The 27,777-nt window shown below is 28.8% G+C and overlaps 1 protein-coding gene across 2 annotated transcripts in view; it reads left to right on the plus strand.

Annotated features, from left to right (window-relative positions):
- Window positions 1-21,847, plus strand: part of LOC129961572 (uncharacterized) — a 45,976-nt gene extending 24,129 nt beyond the window's left edge. Inside the window, exons 3-4 of one of the 2 annotated variants that reach the window (XM_056075068.1) lie at window positions 17,547-17,653; window positions 18,165-21,845. In XM_056075068.1, the coding sequence (XP_055931043.1) occupies window positions 17,547-17,653; window positions 18,165-18,794 (737 nt within the window). In that variant the 3' untranslated portion in view covers window positions 18,795-21,845. Of the gene's footprint in view, window positions 1-17,546; window positions 17,654-18,164 lie in introns of both variants that reach the window. The other variant, XM_056075069.1, reaches the window with a different exon arrangement.
- Window positions 21,848-27,777: the final 5,930 nt, after the last annotated feature.

A 27,777-nucleotide genomic window follows, 5' to 3' on the forward strand; every position in this document is an offset into this window, starting at 1 on the left:
AATATTATCGATATAAAAATTGTCAGTAACATTGTATCCATAGATGACACTGCTAAAAATTGAAGATTTCTTAAATCAAATAAAACATAAATATTGCATTGCATGGTGACGCTGTGTTAATTTTAAGATAAGCTTCTAAATTCATTTTTTCCCTAAAAATATGAAGATGATAGGAAAGAAGCATATTTTCTACATTACGATGAAAGATATGAAGTTTATCAAATACGATTATACGATCCATATTATCTTTACCAATAATGTGACCTTTTCTTTGATTCTCTTCCATTGTTTTATTAGCATGAACACCGGTAATGGATAACTGCATTGAATCATTAATTTGGTAAGCACCATTCAGTAACATCTCTGAGATCGATCAATTCAAGCATGTTCAGAGAGAGTAGAGGAAATGAGTGGGAATTAAAAGGATTCCGCTCTGAGCGAACTTCTATGTAAATCAGAAATTGATGCGAATCCAGCTAAATTTATACCCAATATCCCCCCTTCCCCCTAAAAGGAATAAACATAGCTCTTTAGGTTTTAGAAATTTTGCCAAGTCCATAAAAACTTAGATGAAGAAGAAACAATAAATTTTGGTAGTCTGTATTAAAAATAATAACAGGTTATTTTAAAATCAGACTTGATTGTGGAAAATTATGCACCGTGTTTTTAATCATTTGGGTTATTTCAACGGTGAATAAAAATAATACTTATTTTTCTTGTTTGATTTTGTTTGTTTAATGTAAGAATAGTAATATAAAAATCATTTCTGTTTGAGTAATCCCGATTTTTCTTCTTCACTCAGTAATAATTGTGCAGAATGACTATTATAATTAAAGTTCCCACACATGGACCAATTAACAATTGAATCATTTATAAGTTATTTTGTAGTGGTTCAATGAAATAATAAGAAAACATTCAGTGGCTGATAGTAATTAGTTCAAAATATAAATACCAGAGCGCATATTTTGAGAGAGAATGTTGTAACAATACAAATATTTTATGGATATAATGCATTAGTTATTAGAAAATAGACAAGCAATCCCGGAAAACATTTTCTTAGTATATTGTCACTTATCTTGAGTTACAAAATCGCTCGTTACAAGCTCAATTTTTCAATCAAAATTCTGTTTGAACAGGTTTGTGAAAATTTAGGATTTTGGTGGGATTTCAAATATCTCTAATCACTGCAAAAGGACTTCAAAAAATGATGAAATTGAATGAAATGCATATTGATTATTCATCCTGTTAGAGATAAATTCCCGTTTCTGCAGATGTAGATAAGTGTTTAAGTAGGGTGTTTAAATTTTCAAGTAGGTAGTTGTATCTGTAATAAGTTTTTCTCGAATGCCTATTAGATTTTTTATAGCTCTGATATCATGTTTTAAAAATTGGAATGTATGATAGATCATCACGATCAGATGCCTATTAGTCATCATACTTTGAATTACTTTTTTGTATTTCTGTGAGTGTCTTACTCTTACCCTCATTATTTTATAACTATAGTTACTGCTGTGCATCTCGAGTTTGTAAATGTGAATTTGCAGTATAAGAAAGTAGGTTTTCACTCCTGTGATTCGTATAGTAATGTTGTGGACCAGAATCATCTTTATTCCAATGATGGGACGTGGCATTTTTTTATGGTGAATGTAGCTAATTTAGACTCAACCTTTAGGACTCCAATCTCAGTTACTTCTCCCTGCTGACAGTCATTCAGATTTTTCCGCATGCTTAATCAGGGAGAAGATAATAGGTAACTTCTGACTCCCAGATCCTTGAGTGTAGTACCCATCCGATTCCCAATGAGCGAGAGAAATATGTTAAATATTTCTGTGCGATTTTCTGTATGCCTCTTATTAAAAGTGTTAAATGACTAAAAAAGATATTTTTGATATTTCATAGTTATAAAGCTATCGTATCTATAAAGTTTCCATATTTAAAAAATGAATACAAATGCATTTCTGTAACAATGGAAGTTAATGCCCCATATGGTGCGTAACATACCACAGTGATGTTCAGAGAATCTGTTCTTTTTTGTTAAACCCAGAAAAAGACTGGTATTTTTCTAGTATTTTACAAAAATCATTTGCTAAAACACGATGGGTATTGCTTTATTCATTCGATGTATATAAAAAAAAAATTCTAAAACACTGACTTTGTAAAAACTTCTCTGCTATTTTGTATCACTTTAAAATAAAGTTTCCTTTTGCTTTTCATATGTCACTATAATAACCGAGTTAACATAAGCATTTACAAGAACAGTTTGTGCGAGGATTTGACGAAAGAAGAAAGAAAGCAACTCGCTTTCTTTGCTGAATACAAAGAAAAGAGGTTTTCTTCAAGTACCGCTTTTATATTAGGCCCAGCCTCTTAACATGCTTAAGTATGTGGAAGGAAGCTCTAACATTGACAGTAATGGTTTCCTCATTAAAACATCGTTTCAATCTTAAAAGAATGGTAGATAAAGTTTCTTTCTTGGAGGCGTAGTGCGTCGTAAGATCGGTGAATGAAAATATTTTTCTCTCAATTTGAGAAATACGGAAGGGCTTTTCTATTCAAAATAGCCTTTAAATAGAATAATGGTTTGTCATTATATAATTCGATAAATGTTACTATTACTAAAAATTAGAAATGTGACGCGTGAATTTGAATGATGCATAATTAAACGAATGACGTAGCGACGTGCACATTGATTTGGTCATTATAAACCATCACTGATTTCAGCCATTATTTATACTATTGATTTTAATACATTATGTTATAAATTTAAATGGCCAGTTCTTGCATATATTAAAAATTATTATGCAAGAATAGGCTGTAACTCGAAAACAGCTCTAAAGATTTAGTGTCAAATTTTATATTTAGATAAGGTTTTGCCTTTTAAGTTTACCTATATAGGTGTTTTTCCTGAAAAAAAACCCATGATTTAACACATAAAAAATAACCATTCTTTTATAACTAACCATTAGAGCCTTTTTCTATCTGCCTTCATACTGAAAATGTCATACAGCGCCATCTCGTAAATTTTTGTGATACTTGTATAGTTGCCATAAGATGATAACCTACTGGTACCTCAAAATTTTGTGAGATGGACATTATCCGATTACGAATACTTTCGGCTCACATCCAGTAGCAACAATACGATTATTGTGTTAGCCAATTCCAATAACGTCTTAAACTAGGTGCATTCATGATTTTTTTTATTTAAATAAACAGTTCATATGGAGGAAAATTGAAAAATATTCATATGTATTCTCTATGCGATTCGTATCGAAATATTTTCTCCAAAAAACACAATTGCACAAAAAAAAAAAAAAAAAAAAAAAAAAACCACCTGCCGAGCGAAGTTTGGTTTCTCAGGTGCTAAAAAAGAATGATGCAAGTTAAACGATACATTTTTTAATTAGTTTATTTAGAAGTATTCAAGCATGTTTCAAATGTCCCGTGCACTCATATAAAGTAACCTCATTTTTTGAGTTCACATCCAAGACAGGGAGGACAATATACAAATTATGAAATGTAGAATAGACTCTGGTTTAACCGTGACCTTTTAGTCCCAAAATATTTTTGAAAATCGTCAGTTAAATAGAAAAACTGCATGTAGATGAAATACGAAATTAAATTTTCTGAAACAATTCTCTCAACACAAAAAAGTCTTCGAAAAAAGTATAAAAGCGAAAATCGACAAAAAAAAAAAAAAAAAAAAAAAACATAAATAGCTTATTTTTCTGTTATTTTTATTAATTTTTTTTCGTCAAGCTTTGATTTATTCATATTTGTCATATTTTAATGACCCTATTCTATTTATTGTAAACATTTCGAAAAAAATATTTTAGAAGCTAATTTTGTGAACAAATAAATTTAATTCCTCTTTAGTTTGATTTATATTATTGTTAAAAGTAAATTATAGTGTGCCCCCTGCTGCGCCAGCAATGCCAAGTCGCCAATAAAAATGGCGAACAAAATAAACAAATACTTCCGCAGAACAGTTAAGATTACCATTTCCCGCCATATAATTAGGACTTTTTACTGATAAGTATTGTGTGTGTGTTTTTTTTTCATACTGCGTGGTGCCTTCTAAGAATTTTTTAACTTAAAAAACATCTTACGGCTTCTCTAGCACATTGAATATAAGGACTGTGTGGATAACAGTAACTGTACATAATCAATTGAAAAGAAAGAACGGAGAAAGAAGCAAATTGGAACATTCTCCATACAAAATTTCAAACAAACATCCTTTTCACAACTTCATCAACTCGTAAAAAATATATATATATATATACATATTAAACTCACCCTTCATCCATTCTACAGGTTCGAAATACTCCCGACATAACAAATTATGAAGGAAACCAACCGTTAGAACACCAAAAGAATTACGAGAACTGAGAAGAATTCCATTGCAGCTGTCTTTTAAAGTGAGAATGCAAACGATTTTTTAAAGCGCATCCTGACAATTAAAAATTGCAAAAAAATAAATATTTTCTGTTCGTATTCACATTAAAAAAAAGAAACAAGGAAATAACTTTTAATTATAAGCTTAACTTTCTTTATTCAATAAACTTTTAATTATAATAAAGAACAAAATGAAAATCTTTAATCGATATTTTTTTAATATTTTTAATTTAACATTTTTCATAATATAGTTGTAGTGTATGTACAACTCAACCATTGCAAAAAGTAATAAACAAAACAGCATTAGGGTTGCTACAAGAGCGTTCCGATGGGTTGCAATATTGGCGACAAACTCGGGAGCACACTATTCTTCACTTTATCCATATTATTTACTGATAAATTAAAAATAGGACGATCTAAGACATTTAATTTGAATTCAGGCGCCTTATTTATACCAGAGAAAAAACTAAATTTTACTATTATTCACTAATTATTATTGATTTATTTTGCATTTTTGTTATTTTATATACATATCAAAAGTCAAGAAGAACCCTTCACATTTATTAAAAATTAACTTTTTTAAATTTTAGAAAATTTAAATAATTTTAAATATAATTCTCTGCAATTTGAATTCCCAACATTTAAAATAAATTCTTTAAAAATAGGGGATGCTTTTTCAATCTGCAACAAATGATTAAGATTTGGAACTCACCTGGCGTAGGGAGGGTGTCTTAGAATTTGTGTACGTATTATAAAATTATGCAAAAAATATTTTGGAATAATGGCTATTATTTTATGTTACATATTACTAATATGGCGCATAAAATTTTATTTTACAACGATGCTATCTCGTAGAATTCGATTGATGGTGTTATGTATGGATTGATAGTTATTTAATTAGAAAATTTCACTTGGTGATCATACGCGATTTTCAAAACTAAGGTCTTAAGAATTATGTCTATATATCTGGTGCCTGTGGTAATTTGTAGGATTTAAAATATCACAGTAGACATTCAATCTATAGCGTCTCAAATGTTTATAAATGAATTGCTTAAAAGTGAGTATTGCTTAGGCATATTATGAGCAATCAAAAGATCTCTCATTCAGATTTATTAACTTAAACTTCTCGAAAAGTAATTAAAAATGTTTGTTTCTTTGCCTTATAATTTCTGAGATGCATACTTTATAATTCTATACCTTATCATTTTTACATAATTTTGCAATCCATCAAAGATTTCTAGGATACCATCTAGATATTGTCATGCATTTATGGGAAAAACTCAAAAATACTTTTGACCTTTTGTAGAAATTTGAATGCCATTCGAACGTACATTGAATAATCCATTGTTCTTTTCAGTATAACGTAACTACCACTCTCCGACGATTCTACCTAGCTAAGGAGTGAGGATAAGCGCTTTTCTAGTATTCTTCGATCTTTGTTTCCGCTTCGTTATATATTTTTCCGTTCCTTTTTTCCTACATGCATGTGAGTGCTGTGTCATTTTTTACTGTATTATTTTATTTGAACTCAAAATTGCATATTGATTGCTTATATGGCCAACTGGCCAACTTAGTGGCAAGTATGATTTAAGGAGTGTCCTGAAAAATATTTTATATAATATCATTAAATGCGTTTCTTAGATTGTTCAGTATTGTTAATCTCAAAATGTTATGAAAAAAAAACCAATAATAGATAAAATAAAAAGTGTTCTGACATAAAAAGTAATTATTATTTATTTCCAAAAAAGCGAATGATCAAATCTTAAGAACTGAAATATTTCATTTATGCATCATAATTTAATGTTTAGACTCTTTACAGTAAATAAAAATTGTTCTAAAGTATTTCATTGTGGATTACCTTTTCCCCACACAATATGAGTTATCTACAGTTTTTACGCTTTCTGTTTGCGAATAATCCGAGTTCACCTTATTGTTAAATGTAAACATCTCCTCTTTTCAACTTTCCTCTCACCCTTATCTTGATTAAATAAACACATCCTGATGCAGGCGCAAATGCCTGAAAGACTTTCAAATTCAGAATGAACAGTATTCTGTTCCCGGTTTTTTACGGTTTATGTTTCCCAGTGCACTACTATATTCTTTTCGCTATTCTAAAATTTCAAAACTTTTAAATAATTCTTAACATATTAAATTTCTAATAATTTTATTATTAACAGATTAATAAATTGAATTAAAGAAATAAGTATATCAAATAAGTATAGCAATGAATTAATAAAAGGGAATATAGAGAAAAAAAAGTTAAAATTTCTTTCATAACGTATAATTGATTTTAAATTGTTTGCTTCGAATTATCAGAGCTTACAAAAGATATAGAATAAGCTTTGAATTTTTTTTACGAATTAATTAAGTAGTATTAATTTAACTTCGAAAGTATTTAAATATAAGTATTTTTTCTTTACTGCAAATTGCATTTATTTTATTGCTTTATATTACCGTTTGGTAACTTAACGAAAATAAGAACAGACCTGATGAAATACTATTTTTACATGAATTTATTTAATAAAAATGACTCTTCCATAGAAATTGCACGTATATTTTCTTTCATGGTTTCTACTGAATATATGAATTATTCAAGTACAATTACACTATAAAATATATTTTTTTGCCGGATTTCTTTGTAAATTTCCAAAATATTTTGTTCGCACTGCTTAAATGAGTAAATAAAAGAGTGTACGTGACAATAAATGTGCGATATGAACACGCATTTGACATAACAAAAACCCGTGCTATTCTTCAAAACTCGTAAAGCAAAAGTAACGACCATATCTGATTTGAAAAATCGCCTTTCTTCAAGGACATTGATAAGTAAAATAACCGAACTCTTGCACGAGAAATCATGATATATAATGCGTTTGTAACTCTCAGGATCTAAACATTTCCTTTTAAATTTATTCCCTTCCATTTTTATAGTTCTATTGTTTAAAACGGTATTGCGTAACTCATGTATAATGTGAACTGAACTCACTGAAGCGCTTTCATTCTTTAATTCTTAGCATTATTTTATAATGAAATTTATATTTATGTTTTTTAAAATTAGTCTTAATTTTTAAACTTTCTTTAATTTTATTTAAAACAATAAACTTTAGGGCATTTAAAAATGCTATTGGTTTTGGAGAATCTTATAACTTTAATTATTATCAAATATTATGTGCATTATTCACAATGTAGATGTATAGTTTGCAGTGCTAGATTTAGGCATTTTACAGTCACATGGAATGCACATTATGATGTCTCTCTTTTAATAACTTTTCAGCATGTTTTCACAGTTCAACACATTATTAACTTAATATTTACGTTAATGAATTATTTTAACGAATGAATATTTTCTATTAATGATATGTTATCTTTTATGAATATATTAATGAATTATAAGTTAATGAATTCTTATTTTAAATAAATCTTCTGAAAATGTAAGTTTTTATTTACTTTTTAAATGTGCTTACGAGGAAAAAAATGATTCAAGCAAATAAAATTCATTAAAAAATTAATCACAATAATTTTCTTACTTACAAATAAAAACAATTATTTATTATAATAGATTAAAAGGAAATAATAAACTTAACTGTATATTACGTTACGAATTATTTTTCAGAAACTATCAAGTGAAATATGTAATAATCTGTTAAATGAATTAATAATATTTCATTATATTATAAGTAATAAATTATTCTTCAATTCATCAAATAATAATTTTATTAATTCAATGTAAGTATAGCTGTCGTCTTAATAATTTATGATTCAAATTATTCTATTATTATTATTATTATTTATAAAATATATTTGTTTGCCAATTAAGCTGATAAAATTTTTTAATTGATATGTTGCAGAAAAAATATCAAATTATGTGTTTGTTATTGAATGTATAATTTGATCGAATAATTGTACTACTAATTAAAATAAGAAAATAATTAAAATAATTACAACGAAGAACTTTGCCTTTAAAGGCCAAAGCACAAATAACTGCATAAGCATAATTGTAAGAGGATAAAATAAAGTATTTGTCTTTTAATTGATGAAATGAAAATAAAGACGCATTTTTATCAATAACTTATTAAAAAATGCTATGAAAAAATATCCTAGATCTACTTCTACAACTAGAAGTATACTACTTATATCATTTGTTATTGATTAGTATTATATATGTTTTTAAATTCAATTGATATTTAAAATAATTTATAACGATATTTTAGCTGTTTTAATAACATTCTATTTATAGATTAGCTGATTAAAATAAAATTTCAACAACTTTTTCTGCCAGTGAACAGTTTGTATCAAATCCAAACCATTTTTTTAAATTATTTTCTACTGTTCAAATTAATTTCTAAAATTAGCATGTCGATTTATTTTCATAATTTTTTTAAATCGATTTTTATTTTAGTATTTTGCTATTTGCAACAACAATTAGTATTTGTAATAATCACTGACTGTTTTAAGCATAAGACATTGGGAATTAGTTTTTGAAAATATTTAATTTTGTAGTATCTCTTTCAGTATATTAACGTCTTTTAATAATTTATTAGTAATTTTTGATATCTCTTTCAGATTACATCAAGTACTGTGATAAAATTAGAGCTTTCGCGACGTTTTCCGTAATGAGGCTTATCTGTTAATTAAACTGTTTCTCATAATAGGGTTAATTTAATTTCCGTCTTTTTTGATAGATTTTTATCCGCTGTAACACTAACAACTTTAATTATTATTTCTGATAATTAACATTGGATTAAATTACAATAGTTATTAATTATTAAATTATAGCGAATTATTACATTATCACTAATTTATTAATAATTAAATTATTATTAAGTTATTAATTATTAAATTATTATATTTTTTAATTATATTAAATTATTATTAAAAGCAAAAGCATTATTAAAAGCAACTGAGTATAAGCAACGGGTTATATTATATTTTTAAACAATCATCCACTATTTAATTCAACTGTGTAATTTTATTGAAAAATAATTTTGTAAATCTCTATATTATTTTAATATAATATTCTGTTGTTTTATAATACCTTCAAGTATTTTCAAGAATCAACAGATTGAATTAATTTCATATAATGATTCCATTTTTATTATTATATTTTATATTGAAAAAGAAAGAAAAGCCTTTTTTAGCTATAAATGAGGAATTAGTTAAAACTTTTTTTTTTATCTCTGCCTATTTATAATTTTCTATTTCTCCGTATTTATGACAATTATGTGGGCAATTCCAATTACTGTACAAATGTACTATTCGTTATGGTTCCGGAGCGAATTGTAAATATATTTTATTAGATTGAAATTAATAATTGAAAAGCGAAAAATGATGTAGATGAGCAAAGATTTGACCGGGGGAGGCTGGATAATAGCAATTGAGCGAATTTATTTTTAAGCACTACTTTTATTACTATTTTTAAAAGATCTTTGATTTATAGTTTTCTGCATACGTACCTTTGAAAAAAGACCCAGTAATATTTGAAATTACTAGGAATTTCAGGAGACCGTAAAAGAAATACGACGGATGATGAAATAATATGTTTCAATGATTTATATGACACATTTCCTTATTGGCCTTAAAAAATAATATTTCTTACAACTTAGAAAAACAGCTTCTTTTGAACAGTAAGTGTAGATAAATAACTCCTTAAACAGCATTTTAAAACGGACATTTTGATGGAAAAACAGGAAAATAATTTCTTCCATTTTGAAGTAGTTGGAAGTTAAAGCTTTATTCTCTTTTTATCGTGCATAAGTTTTTTCTTCCATCTTTCTACTCTTTCTTTATAATTTAACTGGATCAAATATCTCTGATGGGGAGTAAAACTATTAATGCAGTGATTAGAGAACAGAAATAGATCTGAAGGGAAGTAAAATTATCAATGCAATAATCAGAGAACAGAGATAGATCTGATGGGGAGTAAATTTGCCAATGAAATGATTAGAGAGCAGAGCTAGAGCTAGATTAAAACTATCAAAGCAATGATTCGAAAGCAGAGATAGATCTAAAGGAAAGTAAAACTATCAATGCATTGATTAGAGAGTAGAGAAAGATCTAAAGGGAAGTAAAACTGTCAATAAAATGATTAGAGAGCAGAGATAGATCTAAAGCGGAGTAAAACTATCAGTGCAATGATTAGAGAGCAGAGATAGATCTAAAGGGGCGTAAAACTATCAATGCAGTTATTAGAGAACAGTGATAGATCTAAAAGAAATTAAAACTATTAATGCAATGATTAGAGAGCAGATATGGATCTAAGAGGAGTAAAACTATCAATGTAATGATTAAGGAGCAGAATAGATCTAAAGGGGATGAAATCTAAGGGACTAAACCATGATCCTCTGTTGGGACAGCGTTAATAAAAGGGAAGTTCAAATAAAAAGGTACGAAACGACACTATGGGTATAAATGAAGACTTTATTCAAAGTATACACCAAAGGCCTTAGCACAATGATCCCAGTGGTTAACGAGCCGAAAGATTCCTTGTTCCTAGAATTCCTGTGGCCGTGACGAGACCCAGTCCTTCACAGAGTCCTTGAAATCTTCATTTGAGTTGAAGCGCTTCCCTTTCAGACACATGAAAATCGCAGGGCAACATGTCCGGACTGTAGGGAGGATGGTTGAGCTTCTCCCACTTGAACTTGGCCAGATCCGCGTGTGTGACCCTGGAGACGTGTGGAGATGCGCGTTATCATGGAGCAGAACCGCACTCTCCTTGAGTAGCCCCGGTCTTTTGTTCTTGATGAACCTGCGTAGTCTTCGGACTGTCTCACAGTATACATCGGAGTTACGGGTTCTTCTGTGTTCGAGGAATTCAACAAGTAGAGGACCTTTGACTTCGAAAAAGACGGTGAGCAATACCTTGCCTGCTGACGCAACGGCCTTGAACTTTTTAGTGGGAGGTGACGACGTATGCTTCCACTGCAAGCTGTCCCGCTTTGTCTCTGGTTCGTAGTGATGGCACCAACTCTCATCACCTGTGACTATCCGCTCCAGGAAAGAGGGGTCTTCATGATACCGAAACCGATGTTGAAGTGCTAGCATATACAGTTCCTTGTGCTGATCGGTCAGCTGCTTTGGAACACACTGCTCGCACACTTTTCGATAACTCAACCTGTCGTGAACAATTGTTCACACTGTTCCAACGTTGACATCCACCTTCGCTGCCAACATTCGCAATGTGACACGCAGATCACTTCTCAATAAGTCGTCCACCTTGTCTATGAGATCGCCCGTGATGACTGTGTCTGTATACTAAGACCATCCGACGATGAATAGCAGCCGGTGTAACACCTTCCACTGTCAGAAATCCTATAACGCCACGCTGGTCCTCAATCGTTGAATTTTGCAGTGTGAATGCCACCCTGTCTTTACACGCACTGCAATGTCAATTGGACGTCGCTCTTTATAAGAGCCTCTGCTCTCTTCTGTGCATACGGGCGTCCGCGCAGCCTCCGATCTACGCCGGAGACTCCAATCGCATTCCAAGATATCTCGCTATGTTTTCCCATATCGGCATAATCAAATATGTTTACGGTTACGTTGTTACGACATTTCATACCTTTTCATTTGAACACCTCTTATACCATAGTAAGTAAATTATTATTCATTTGAACATTGCAAAAATGAATGAACACTTATAAAAGACATAAGACTGATATTTCTTACACAGAGTTATATCTATTAAAAGCATTCCCAGATTTTTTTCATGAATATAGATAGAATAAAACAACAACAACAACAACAAAAAGCATAAATGACGAAACACGAAGATTGCAATGAAGCCTTACTTATTAATACATTCTTTTCTTACAGTTTTCTGAAAATATTTTCTTTGAAACCCACTCATTTCTTTAGAAGATAAACACATCATAGCTCAACAAGACAGAAAGGAAACTGTGACATAGTGAAAAATGTCCTTTCTTTCCAATGTTTCTGAGAAATATCTCTAAAGGGAATAAAACTATCAATGCAATGGTTAGAGAACAGAGACAGATGTAAAGGAGTTGAAATCTAAGGAACTAAACCTTGATCTTCTGTTGGGACAGCATTTATACCGATATAAGGAAAAGCTTATTCGTTCGAGCATTGCAGAAATGAATATACACTTATTAAAAGACAGAAGACAGACATTTCTTACACGGGGATGCGTCTGTTAAAAACATTCATATAATTTGTTTTTTCACGGGGAAGAATCTAAAAAACGAACAAACAAGAAACATAAATGACGAAATACAAAGATTGAAATGAAGTTTTAATTATAGATGCTCTCAGCTTTCTGAAAATATTTTCTTGGAAACCCAAAGATAAAAGAAAAAAAGACCAAAGAAACCTAAAAGATAAAAACATTATAATTCAACATGAAAGAAGGAAAACTGTGATATAAAGAGAACTCTCCTCCGCCCCCCTCCGATGTTTCCGAGACTTGAAATAATTGGGAGATTCCTGACGAAATTATTTAAATCCATTCATCTGGAGTCTTGCTCGGAAACCAAGGCGACGAGTTTAAGAAAATGCTCGCATTCATCCAAGCAGAACCCGGGAAAGGAGGTGGGGAGGGAGAGAAGAGGAGGGGGGCTTCTGTCAAGGGACGGTTAAGACAAATCGATATTGAAACATTTTGTGAGAATTGAAACTATGCGCGGGGCAGCCTTGAGAATTTATTCTTTCTGTTGCAATATTGAGCAGAGTATTGACTTGGATGGTGAAGAGATGTAGAGGATTCTTCTTCGACGATAAACAAGAGTTGCACATAAAATCGATATTGCTTTTCTTCGTGTGCCATTTTTAAACATTTATGAGGTAGCAATATAGTCGCATATAATGCTTTTTTAATTCAAGACAAAGAACTTTAGTTTAAAGAATTAAATTAACATCTTCTTTTGTGTGAAGTGTTATATTTTTAATGACTTTTAAGTAAATAATTCATTTTTGTTACATACATTACATATATTGGAATCTTTCAAATATTGATCTAAAATTGTGAGGAATTTGTAATTAATATCTTCTTACACCTCAAAATCTGACAGGTCACTTTTGAGATTATTTCTTTTTGCCTTTCTGTGATATAAAATAATCCGGATGGAAAAAATTTAATATATGATATTTACATCAAAATTTCCTTTTTTGGACGAAATTCGTCTTTGGGATGTCCTTTTAAATGTTTACACAATAAGTTAACACAGCGATTAACTGTATTTATGAAATTCGGCTTAAGTTGTATTTCAAGAATTATAAACATGCCTTAAATTTTTCATCAAAATTATACTATGAAAAGTCAGTTTATTTGTTTGTCTGTCTATATGTATAAGAATAAGGCGACTTAAGGACACCGCAAATCAAGATAAACAAATTTTATCTTGAAATGTTATCTTTTGCATGTTATCTTGAAATCAAAATTGCAGATATATACTAAATTTTCGTCCCACTTGATCAACAAGAAAACATTCAAGCAGTATGCAAGATTTTTTTCACTATTTTTATGAAAGTCAGTCTTCTCAGAAAATATTCTAGGAGGCACAATGCACACTACATTGTACAATATACGAGAAAGTCGAAGGGAGAATATTAATGCGGATTCAAAGTAACAATGGAATTTTACCTTCTCATACCCGAAGTGTATATAAATAAAAGTATCATGCTTGTCAAAAATTTCGAACTGGACATTTTGCCGAATCTTTATGTGGAGAGAGAGAGAAGGGAAAATACCTTTATTGGGGAATAAGAGGGAAAATTTGAGGGGGAACATTAGCGCTGGTTTTTTTAAAAATATTGTCTTTATTCTATAATATAATGCTCTATATTTTGGAGATAATCGAAAGGAAAATAAAGAAATGAAATGTTACGTTTCAATTCGCTTTCATTGAAACTGAATTTGAAAACATAAACTAACCTTCACATATAATCAAAAGCATATTCAATGTATGCACATAAATTTATAAAAATACAAACAATGCAATCAATATAAAAATAGAGAAGCAAAATAGATTTTTATATTATTGTTTGGAATTTAAGACATTCTTAATTTTATTTTTGTATTGAAACAAAGCAAAAAAAGTCGATTCTGAAATGTTTTGCTTCAATCTTAAATATATTTTAAAAGACAAATTCAATGAGTATACAAAAACATTTACAAAAACGCATGCATGATACATATATAAAAAGATGTTTTTTCTGTATTAAAACGTCCTAAAAATTTATTTTTATATGGGAACTATATGTGCAAACCTAATATTAAAACATTGTATGAGCAGAGAAAATATGTGCAAAGGTTTCTAAGATAATTTATTATTTATTTTACTTTCGATCATCAAACATAAAAAAAAAAAACCATCAAAAATTGTATTAAAAATAAATTAAAAATTCTATTGTTACGAAAAAATTGTTGTTGAAATAAATAAAATTATGTAAATTATTCATAAAAGATGAAATACTTCATTGCTATTTATTTTTAATTGAATTTCTGACATAAATTATCAATCTGAATTCTGCATATAACATTTTTCTTGCTTTATAGAAACCTTTATAATTATATGAAATTATCTCACAGCTATTTTTGTAACAAATATCAATCATAAAATATCAATCCGAATTATGTATATATACATAATTCTTACTTTAAGAGAAACCTTTATAATTATATGAAGTTATCTCTCTGCTATTTTTGTAACAAATGCGTTTTCAAATCATTCATTATCAAATTTGCATGCATTGACTAATAAGGGAATCAATAATCGGAGATATGCTTAATTTTTTTTCTAGGAAGAATATTTGTTCATTTCAACTCTATATTTTTTTATTTTCTAAACTAATAAATTAAATTTTATTCAATTTCCTAAATTTAAGGACACTTAATAGACCATCCACTTTTGCAATTGTCACAAATTTGTGCATTCTTGTAGAAAAGAAATGAAAGCCTGTATCTAAATTTATCCTTTTAATTAATTTTTTTAAACCTTTTCACTTATCGTCTTTGATATCAATATTTCACTTGTGAATAGCACAGGATGTTCTTATCTAAACAAGCAGTGTTTAAGCACTTCTTTTGTAAAGACTCTTCGTTATCACAAACAAATGTTGTATAAACAGTCAACAGGGTGCTTAGCTTTTTATTACAAAAGAAAAATAAACACTAAATATGATGGTCGATAAGAGAAATAACGGCGGTGTTGCTCAAATAAGCTGCTTATTTTTTAAAAGAAAATGCCTGCAACATCTTTTATTTTAGTACTCATTCACAATATTTAAACTATTTGTGCACTATTATCATCATTTGCAATTGTTGTTTCTTGTTCAATAATTGCTATCTCAGTTTCTTCAACTATGTGCAGTTTAGTTGCTTTGCAAATCCATTAAAAATTCATTGTAAAATTTCTAATTTCTTCAAAGCGGAGATGCATTTGCTGAATTAAAGTTTGGGATATTAAAGTAATCCTGTCTTAAATCTTGAATCAGTCAAAATGCTTTGAGTGCGGCAAAATCATTGTCAGTTCTCAGGTGAATTAAGGTCAATTGTTAAAGTATTATAATTGGTATCTAAGTCATGATTTAATGAAAAATTTCTCCATGCAAAATTGCATTGACAACATTTTTTCGATTTTTGAGCAAATTTTTAGTACGTAGTTCTCTTCTCACATTCAATAAAAAAATATTATTTTTTTTTGAAATTAAAACAGGATATTGAGAAGATATGAGTATCTATTTAATTCATCCAGTCTGTTATTTTTGTGCAAGAATTGCGTAAATATCTGATTCATTTCTTTCATTGTGCGTGTTGTTCATTTAAATCTATTGCCATCTTTAAGAGAAATGGGGAATTCTGTGTGGCTCTATATACAGTATAATTTTCCATTTTGAGAACTCTTTCTTTTTAATTTCATCTCACCAAAATAGTGTTTTCAAGTCTGTTACGAGATTAAATTTAAAACTGCTACTTCTGTACCAGGATTGGTTAATGTGATAATAATTGTTATTCCAAAATATAATGAAATTTAAAATATAAAACCAGATACATCCAATGTGTATTAAAGGATTTAGAATTTGAAACAGACTTTCGAAAGTAGTTAGACTATCAAACAGCTAGCTCTATAGAATATTTATTGTATAGTTTTTTATATAATACAACAGAAAAAAAAATTCAAATTTTACACTTTAAAACTTTTTTATATAACAGATTAGCCACATTTGGCGACCAGTTGGTTCAACGGTATTAAAGATTGACAAAAATTTTCGATTAAATAATTTCTAAACGTGGTCTTAATAGCTTTCTCAGTAAAATATTTTTAAATTTCAAGATTTGTAGTCATATAACTTATTTATACAAAATTTTACAAGCCTTACACTGTTATTCTCAAAGTGCTGTTCATTTTCGCAATTTTATGTCTATATCTTTATGTACCCAATTGTATCACAGGAAAGAGCAGCAAAATTGAATAAAGTTTACAATTTTTCGCTATTTCTTGATTCTGAAGTTAAACCTTAAATATAAACACAAAAAAATTTCAAAAAACTTTGTCAAGAGTTTATTTTATATTGAAACCTAATCTGCATGGAAAAGTCGAATGTTCATATCTTGATGATTAACACTGGAAAGAAACGAGGTTGAAACATTTGTATAGCAACAATGAAAACGTTTTTAGTTTCACTTCAGCAATGAAATATATTATTGCAAAATAAGTTTAGAGATTTTTTTTTAAATCGATAAAAGTAGAAAAAATTATACTACAAAACAATAGAAATCATTAAAAAAAGACAATTTTTTTTTGTATTTTAAAATTATACAAAAAATCAATGTTGTGCTACAATAGTTTCGCAAGTTTCCGTGAAAAAATGCCTAAATTTCGTTTAATTGTTAATTAATTGAAATTCTAATCGAACATATTCATTCCAAGGTACGTCTTGTCACCTTCCACATACGCGCCTCATATAAACACACCTTAATCGTTTTCATTAGTAGATGTATTTACTTCTGCAGTGAATATAGTTCTTAATAGAAAAATCTACTTTTCAAACCACATGCAATCTAAATTGAGATAGAAAAAAAAACTAAATTCATGTATGGCAGTTGGTTATCATTTGAAAAGCTACATCCAATTCAGACAGTTATTTATATGCAAATTTTATCAAAAATGATATATTAACTTTTCTTCTTCTAGGTGAAGTCATAGCTGCGTGCTGTGCAGTTCTTCATCATCCTGATTTTGCGTTTGTTGGAATCTACTGTTGTCTAGAAAAATACCGTGGCTGCGGTGTCGGTAAAAAAGTAAGTATATATCTAACAGGATTCTGGACATAATATTGCATAATGGAAATTAAGAATACAGCCTTGGAAATGGAGAAACAGTCATTCTCGATGTTTTAATTGACGTCTTTATATTAACATCTTAAGTTGACGTCTTTATATAAACTACTATTAAAAATATAATTCCAGCAATTACACATTCAAATGATACACAAATAAATAATTTTCACATAATAAACTCCAACGTCCGCATTGAAGAATGGCAACGTTTATAAATAAAGCATATATTTAGAAAATGATTTTAGCTATATGGCTTTTTAAAAATGTTTTGTAAAAATATTTTTGATTTGGTTAATTTTAAGAACAAGTTTGGAACGGCTAGATCAATAACATGAAATTCTGGATCTTAAATCTGAAATAAAACAAATGTGAAGAAATATTTGCAAATATATTTGTGTTTTAGTTTCTTATTATCTGCAATTCTTTTTTCATGTAAATTTGTCTCATTTAAACATCAAAATAAATTTTTTAGGTATGGGATGCATGCATGAAACACGTTGGTGAAAGGAATGTAGCTCTGAATGCCGTGCCAGGAAAGCTGGAATTATACCGAGACAAAGGAGGATTTCCCATTGTTGAGACCAGATGGACCTCTGTTGTAAATGAAACCGAAGAGCCCATAAACCATGAGCCCCTTTCAGACCAAGTACCGGATGGAGTTACCATCGAACCTTTCCAAGAGGCCTTCCTGCCAGCTATGTCAGAGTATGACCATGCTCTAATGGGGTATGACAGAAAATTAGCTCTGGAGCTCAATTGTAAAGAAGTTGATAGCCAATCGCTGGTTGCCTTTAAAGACGGAAAGTGCGTGGGATTTGGTACTATCAAGATAAGTTGTCAAAAATGTGGGCAGGTTGGTCCTTTGTATGCAGATGATGCAGCTGTGGCGGAGGTTATATTAAGGAGGTTGATAGTTTCGTTGCCTAAGGCAAAAGGATTCGCCATGATGACCATCAGTACCAATATTCCTGCTAATGATTTCATAAAAAAGATTGGCTGTCCAACAACAGAAGAATGCCCTCGGTTATATAGAAAGGAAAAGCTGGAAGTTGATACCAATAAAGTCTTTGCACATTGGGATCTTAATTTCTCCCCTTACTAAAATTTAATAAAAAGTTAACCAGTTGCAGGCTACAAAACGCTTAAGAAAATTCTATATAATTTGCCTTCATTCTCCGGAATATGGAATGGTATTAAGATTTTATCATAGCAAAAATGAATTAGTATCTTTAAAGCGCGAAACTTTTTTTATTTGCATTTATTTTGTACGTTTTACATCTGTAAACAAAGATACTTAATTATTTAACAGAACTCTAACAATGCTGTATTTAAAGCTTAATATAATATACAGAATACTTTTTTTTTTATAAAATCAGAGCTATTGTAAATGAATTATTAATAATTTTTGCAGAGATTTTTTTTTTTTTTAAAGAAATAAAGCGAGTAAAATTTCAGCTTTCATTTTCGAAAAGAGATTAAACCTTTAATGTTGTTTTGTAATGCGCTTATAAAATATTTAAATCAAATATATCCCAAAAGATATTTTTGTAAAATTACGAATCTTAATTCTTATACAGTTTTTAATTTTGTATCCAAAATGCAATTTTATTTAAAATTAAATTTTTTTTCGAAATTGATATTACATTTGGGATTTCTGTTATTTATTTGGGACTGATATATTTATTACTTAATTATTAAGCAATGGTAGATTATAAACGAAAGTTATTTTCTTTAGATTTATTATGAATTTTGCACTGACTTTATTACTTATATTAAAGAGAAAAATGACTGAGAAGTTATATTTTCGTTAAACAGATATAACATCCAACATACACATAAATGTAGCTACATGTCCCTATATTTATACAAATTCATTATATATAGTTGATTTTTTTATGTCTTAATGATAAAAATTTACAGAAGGCTGTTAGATTAACATCTCGTTTTGACATAACACGTAAGTATTCATATCAAAATATTTTAACTCAACATAGAATCTCAGAGGGGGCAGAGAAATTACGAGGAAGTCACCTCAAATCTGGGAAAATATTTGACTATTTAACATGTGCCTGACTTGCATGCACAAAAGATCTTCTGTGAAATCATGCCTCTGATACTGAAGCCGAAATTCTGTCCCGAAGTCACCATATCCTCTCTTATTGATAAGAGATAAAAGCATGGTATATCAAATTATTCAAGCCCCGTGGAAGAAGTATTCATTTCATTATGTCCTAACTGAAGAACTTTTAATATTGAATACTTTCTGTAAATTTTCCTGATTTCAAAGTAAGTTTTGTATTTACATTAGAGTTATTTGATGTGACATTATTAAAAGTGAATGTTAATTATTAAATATAGAAACTTAAATGAATAGGATTTTTTGTTATGTATTTAATATACCACTGAAATAAGTTACATGATTTTTTTGTACTGGTATTCAAGACATAAATGTTTCAGAAATTTGTGATGATACTTTTAGCAATAGAAAACATGTCTTTAGAAATTTTGTCTAGAAAGGGCAATACCTAGCTGAAGAAAATAGTGTGTAAACTATTGATATCATATCAGACATTGAAAGATAATGAGATGAAAAAATACGATCTGCATTGAATGCAAAATGTTGTTTTTTATTTAATTATGGTGAAAATAAAATTTATTTATTACAGTGCGAGTTTAAATGATTATAGCCTGTTTTGTTGGTGTGTCGACAAAAATGATACATTATAGATAATATTATCAAATTTACATCAACTTCTTTTCATTTAAATTCTAACATCGTTTTAAAAAAACAAAATTAGAAGTTCTAAAAATATCACTGTTGCCACTATGTATGTACAACTATTTACTAAATAAAATTTATAATTATTAAAATACTCGTTAGTTACTTTTAAATAAAATATTTATGATTTATGTCGCAACAAGCCTCTTATTTTTGGACTCTTTAAAAAATAGTGAAAATAATTAGAAATATTTTATAGATTCCTCAAACAGGAATAATTTTAAATTTGAATTTGACGTATAGAATATTGTTTTATCAATCTATTTGTGTACCCATTTAAAGCTTTTTTTAAAATTGTGCATTCTGTAAACATTATGCTTCTTTTAACTTTCTCAAGGCATTGACACATATGCTTACAATTAATTTTTCTTTCAATTCAAATTATTCTAAGTCACAAAAAGTATTAAAACCTGTCTAATAAAAATTATTGAGAAAAAATTATTTTTTTTTCTATCTCAATGAATTTTTAGCAACATAAAATAAAAATTATGTAATGAATTAAAACATTTGCCTCAAATAACCAAAAAAATGTCCTTGATGAGATTAAAAAATTGGATAATATCTTTTTCATATAATGAAATAAGAATTTTAATATAGAATTGCATGTTAAATTAGGTCTTGCAGTTTTGGTAGAATATTGCTTTTGATTTCATTTGTAAATCACTTAATATTTGTTGTTTGAAATGTTCGCTTTGAATAATTAGAAACATTCAAGAGAACAAAAGGGTGCTTTAAAAGCATTTTTCTTTTTATCAATGGTTGCAAGAAATTTGTTGATAAAATATCTAAAATAAAAATAAATCTGTAATCTGTAATAAAATATCTGTAATAATGGTTCACATATCAGAAGAGCTTGGATAAATTTGTACAAAATTAAAATTTAGATAAACATTGTGTTTGATTGAATATTTGATGAATATAAAACTATATCTTTTAATGCATATCATGCATAACTAAAATAATGTGTACAAAGATTTATTGTTAAGTTCTTTTCGCATTTATGTAAACTGTGTGTATATGTATTGCATTTGTTATATTATTTGCACATGAAATTTATTGTTTTTATTCTTTTACAAGCAAATCTATGGCAATCTTAGATGTGTGACTTTCTGTATTTTTAGTTATAAATTATATCTTGCTTTAGCTTTCGTGTGAAAAGTGGACTTGTGATTGAAAAGATTTGGCATTGTAATTTTAATGCAATCTTGCGCTACATATCATTCTTAACAAACGTAACTGCCAATTTTATTCATGATTTAGTTTCTTAATATAAGTGTTGAAACATTTAGAGTCAAACTCTTTGTATTTATTGTTCGATATATGGATTATATGTTGTTAATAAATGTATGTTACATATAAGATGTTTCCTTTTCTTTAAACAAGTATTGAAAAACACCATTAAAATTTTCTTAATGAATATCATATCATATATATATATTTATGCAGTCAGCTGGCCTCAATGAAAAATAACGACGTTTATTAACATGAAGAGACGAATACACAAGCGACAAAACAAAGATGAGATGTACACAAGAAATACACAGCAATTCACAAGTATTTATCGGGAGTAAACAGCCACAACAGCGCACAAAATGGAAATGCAGAGCTTAGCAGGAGGAAGGAATCCACGTAGCTATTAATTAAGGTCTCTTCAAATGCCTGCTATTCTCGCAAACTCTTCGCTTTTTCCCTACCCATCTGTCGGTTGTTCAATACACGATGGGTATTGAAGCCGCAAATACTTATCTCCTAGACTCGACGGATAAATTCTTAATTCCCTAATTGCTTGAGCTGTACTCAACGCTTGCGCTTCGCTGGCCTGATCCAACTAATTCGCCGTTGACTCACTATGTTTTTCTATAACACTGACTTCGGCTTGGACTGCCGGCCTTTTATAGCACCCGGAACCAGTGTAGAAAGTTCTCAAGAACAATTTATCTCCTATTGGTCCTAAGTCCAAAATTAATGAAAATTCTAGTATCATCCATTTTATCGCCAAAGTTACTAAATTTGTAGGCTAAGTTTGCCGCCAAGCCTGGGTGGTCATTGATGAAACTAACTGTGTAAAACGGTCTTTCCATTGATGAAACTAACTGTGCTGGAATGCAAATCTGCAGATTCGTAACTTTATATATATATATATATATATATATATATATATATATATATATATATATATATATATATATATATATATATATATATGTAATGATGCTTTAAACTCTTAATTTAACCCAAATTGATTTCCAAGATTTTATCTTAATTTAGCCCATCGTAACTTCATTCTAAAATATTTTCTTATTTCGTGATCCAATTCCACTTTCGGTTTAATTAATTCCTCTGTAAAAATAATATATATATGTGTGTGTAATTAATATGCGCCATTAGTACTTCGTATCAAGCGAAAGTGATATCTTCGATTGCCCTTGAAAAGGTGTCAAAGGTTACCACGTGTATTGAATTGGCGCCTGGCCAGAAATTATGTTATATAAAACTAGTGATCATTTGTTCGGCCCTTTTTGTCTTCTGTTTTTGTGCCGCGTTGCGCCTTCATGTAAATAAATATGTTTGCCTCCCGAGAGAGAATAAAATGGAATTAAAAATACAACGTATTGTCTATGTCTTAAACTTGCACTCTGCTTCAACCAGAAATAAGTTACACACACACACACACACACACACACACACACACACACACACACACACACACACACACACACACACACACACACACACACACACACATATATATATATATATATGTCACAGTGAAATCCCGAAATTAGTTAAAACGCGAATTAACTAGGAAAAACGCTTTTTAACTGACAACGCTAGGGAAAACCCGTTCTAACTGACAGCGCTATAGAGAACCCGTTTTACTAGTGATTTCAGAGCCTGACTAAGGCAGGGCAAACGGGCCCCGGGCCTGCACATAAGAGGGGGGGGGTTCCAAATCTAATATAAAGTTTATTTTACGTTTCCTTCTTTAATGAACTTTTTTAAAACAAAATATCAATACAGAGTAAATGTAATAAATCAGATGTAAACCAGAAGTAAATGTAAATATCAGTTTTATGTTAGCTTCTTCATTAATCTATTGTATGAACACAAAAAATCTATATTTCGTAAATCCATCGCTTTCTAGGGCGGAATTCAGCTAATTTTTCGCAATTACGATGGACAAATTTGACCAATCAAAAGCCTGTATTTTTATATATCGATATGTTTACAAAAATACGGGCTTCTGATTGGCTTAAGTATTTATAAGATCTATTTTTACATAATATTAAATTAACATGCAAAATTATCTCATAACAATATTGTATGTGATTGCAAAATTAAAGTTATATTACCATTAATTACTATTTATTAAGTACTATTTATAATCTCTCTCTGTTGCTTTGAATTTCTAATTATTTATGTTTTCTTTATTTATTGTAATTATTTTGAAAGAACAGGAAATCTTGTTTAAAACTGAGTTAGTAATAAACATGTTAAAGTTTTGTAGATTTAAAAATAGGCATAATCGTTCAAGGTCAATATAAATTTTATTATTCTCAGTGTTTTTTACATAGTAAAAATACAATCTAGCATAATATCGTGTAATAACTTTAAAAGAAAACATTATTTAGGGTTGTGATATGAAAAAAAGATCAAAGTACAAATACGTATTTACACAAATGACACTTTTTAGTCTCATTTTTCATACAATGTTCTGTAACAGTAAAGAATACTTTATTTTGATGTATCTGTGAAGTAAAATGTAGAAATGTTTTAGATGTTTTGAAAAAATCATTTTTTATTGCACTTTATTTACGGCTATGATATTAGCATGCGTTTTTTTAAATTGTAAAAGAAAATTATTTTCTTATCCTATTTTTGACCGTTTTATGCATCTTTAATTCAGTTAATGGAAAAAATTAATAAATTAGTAAAAATAACATTGCTTTTCAAAGACAAAAAATAACAAAAGTATGGGGCATTCCCCTCCGACCTTTTCTTTTAAGTTTTGCATGTAATAATTAATTGAATATAAATATATATCCACCTTTGATGTAAAACTTATCTTTAATGCATGTATATTAAAATTATCTTTTTACTGGAATTTGAATAATGCATTGGTCTGGATATTTTTCATTCTGTTAGAATAAATATTCGACCTTTAATGTTCCAATATTTATCATAATAATATGAGACTGATAAAATAATTACCTTTCTTAAGTAATGAAATGTGTTTCGTTTGTGTGCAATAAATGCAAGAAATAATTAAATACTCCTACATATGAAAATAAATGTTGAGAAATTTGCATATTTTCCATTTAAAAATATGCTAATTTTTATGAGATTTAGGAGTTTCTCTTATAGACAGATGCTTAAGATAGTTGTAGAAAGCATTCTAATATAAATCTTGCCTTAGCATTTTGTCAGATTGCATTTTAAATTCAATGGTTAAATGTGATACTTCGAGTTAAGACAAAGCGTGTTTTTAGTTTTAAGTTTAAATAGCATTTTGAATTAATTAACGAAAAACACCAGATATAAGTTCTATGCACGATTCTTCATCATTGAAGTAATGAAGCAGAGGGGAGCTCCCAAAGAAGTTTTTGCCCCTGGTGCCAATTAGGTTAAGTCGGGCCCCGAGTGTTTTGACTAATTTGTTAGACAATATAATTGAATCCAAAATTATTGTAATAAACTATACTTACAATGTTTAAAGAAAAAACCCATCATTGCAAAAAAAAAAAAAAAAAAAAAGACTTTACTTGAATATTATTTAATACAGTACCGTTCTTACAAATTAATTATTTCCACATGACAAACTGCTGTGACTCTTAGAATTGCAAAGAGAACCATTTTTCATACAGAAACGTCTTTTGAAGTACAATCATTTTTACAGGAACAGCGGGCGAACCTTTGTCCAATTCCTAAGAACTGTAGGAATATATATACATGTAACAATTAACGGAATCCTGTCGGCTCTTTAATATGTAAGCATTATTTTATGTGAAGCAGAATGCAGTTCGAATACTGTGAAAAGACTTTTTAAAATTTTAAATTCTTTTTAATCCATCGGGAAAGCATAATTATTTACAAGCAAAGACGCGGACAAGCCGTCCGCCACAGCGCAATACAAAAGCCAAAGTGGGGAAGAAGGGCCGAAATAAATTATCCCTCGCCTTATATAACCTTAGATTTTGATAGGGAAAATATTTCTTCACAGTGCTAATATATTATTAAGATTCTGATAGGGATTTCTGACGCATGTCAATCACATGTAAGGGAAACACAGGGATCTTTTAAGAAAGACTGTGCTTACTGGTCATTTCTTACCCCTTCACGCCGAGCGTGTGAAAGTATCGGCGTTTAGACAATTCAGCAGTTTTATAAAGCTTATCTTGAATTAATTAAGTAGAGAAAGTGGAATTGGATCACGAAATAAGATAATATTTTAGAATGAAGTTACTATGGGCTAAATTAAGATAAAATCTTGGAAATTAATTAAGTTGAAATTAAAATTTAAAATATCATTACACACACACACACACATACACACACACACACACACACACACACACACACACACACACACACACACAAACACACACACACATATATATATTACTTTATTTCTTTCTTTTAAAAATGGTTTAAAATATTAAATGTTTAGAGAAAAACCTTGATATTTTGAGAAGATTGTGTTTTTAAGTTATTTAAAATAAAAAAATAATTATTCTTTAATGACGCAATAAGTATCAAAACTTAGGAGTGATAAAATATATTTAACTGGCCTAATATATGGTGTTGCAATATAATTTTCTACAAGAAATCTGATATATTTTATAGAGGAAGAACAATTATTTCATGGTTTATTCTCCATTTTAAAGCACAGCATGATTTTGAGAGATGTCATTGATTTTTGATGGATACATAAATATTTTTACCGAATGAAAATGATATTAGTTGCTACATATTGATGTGGTTTGATCAGATTTTACTATAACCCACAATGAAAATTACTGTACATCCGCGGTGATTATTTTCTTTTTTCTTAATGAGAACGAATTTACTTTTTCACTTTTATTCAGATGAGAAAGTACAAAAATAAATAAAGTTCAAAATTTTATTAAAAGTTTCAATTATAAAACGTTAAATATTAATGCTCTGTAAATAATGGCGAAACAAATAACTATTATTTTTACTTATATTTGCATTTGAAATGAGAAATCAGTATAATGGAAGATAGCCTCCTTGTATAGACGCAAATATATATGTCCTACTCAATATACGCCATTGGAATTCAATTTCAGTTCCATTTCAAAACTGATAGAGAACGACCCACTCTTTAGGAAAAGAGATGTGAAAAAATATAACCGTAATAATAAAAATAATGTTGTTAAAATGCTCAAACTTTTTTAATGCATATTCTCAAGTTATGCTTTTTAACTTCGTTTTATTTACCTTATTTTTTTCATTTTATAAAACTGTCTTTTTGTTAACGATTTTTGACTGATTTCGGATGTTTAAACTTTTAAATTTTCATTCACACCTTTTTTCTCGATGAAAACATATTGCGTTTATATTTCCAAAAATTCCTTAAAAGTTATTCGATTAAATAATTAAATTTTGATTCCATTTGAATGGCACGAACTATTATAGAAACTAATTCAAAGATTATATAATATTTATAGTAAAGAATTGAAAATAAAAAAAATTAAATAATAAAAAAATAATTAAAATAAACAATTTTTATTGTTTAGTAAACTAATCCGAGGGTATTTTAAATATTAATATGGTTAGTTTATAAAATAAAAAAAAAGCAACATAATGTATTTATTTTATTAATATATAATTTTATTACATGAAGGATATATTTCATTACACATTATTTCATAAGACATACACTAAATTGGACATTATTACATAGGACAAAGATCATATTAGATATAGAAGAGGCTTGAAATTTTGATGTTATACGTCAAAACCTTTTTGACGTATAACATCAAAATTTCAGAATTTTTTTTTTGTTATACCATATAATACTGCAATTTAATTCACGTGCAGTTTAAAAATTTTAGCCATTTGGATAACTATTGAAAGGCCAGTATGACAAGGAATAAAAATTATTCATTGCAATTAATTGGAAGAAAGAATTTTTTAGAGAAGGAAAGATATACAAGATTATGAAAAATGTCTCATATTGGAAAACTTTTTTGTTCTCTATGAAGTCAAAATGGATTTTAGAGACATCTTACAAATCAAATGTTCGATAAATAATTATTTGAATTATATTCCGAATTAGCGTTTA

The sequence above is a fragment of the Argiope bruennichi genome, chromosome 2 (assembly GCF_947563725.1).
Source record: "Argiope bruennichi chromosome 2, qqArgBrue1.1, whole genome shotgun sequence".
Lineage (NCBI taxonomy): Eukaryota > Metazoa > Arthropoda > Arachnida > Araneae > Araneidae > Argiope > Argiope bruennichi.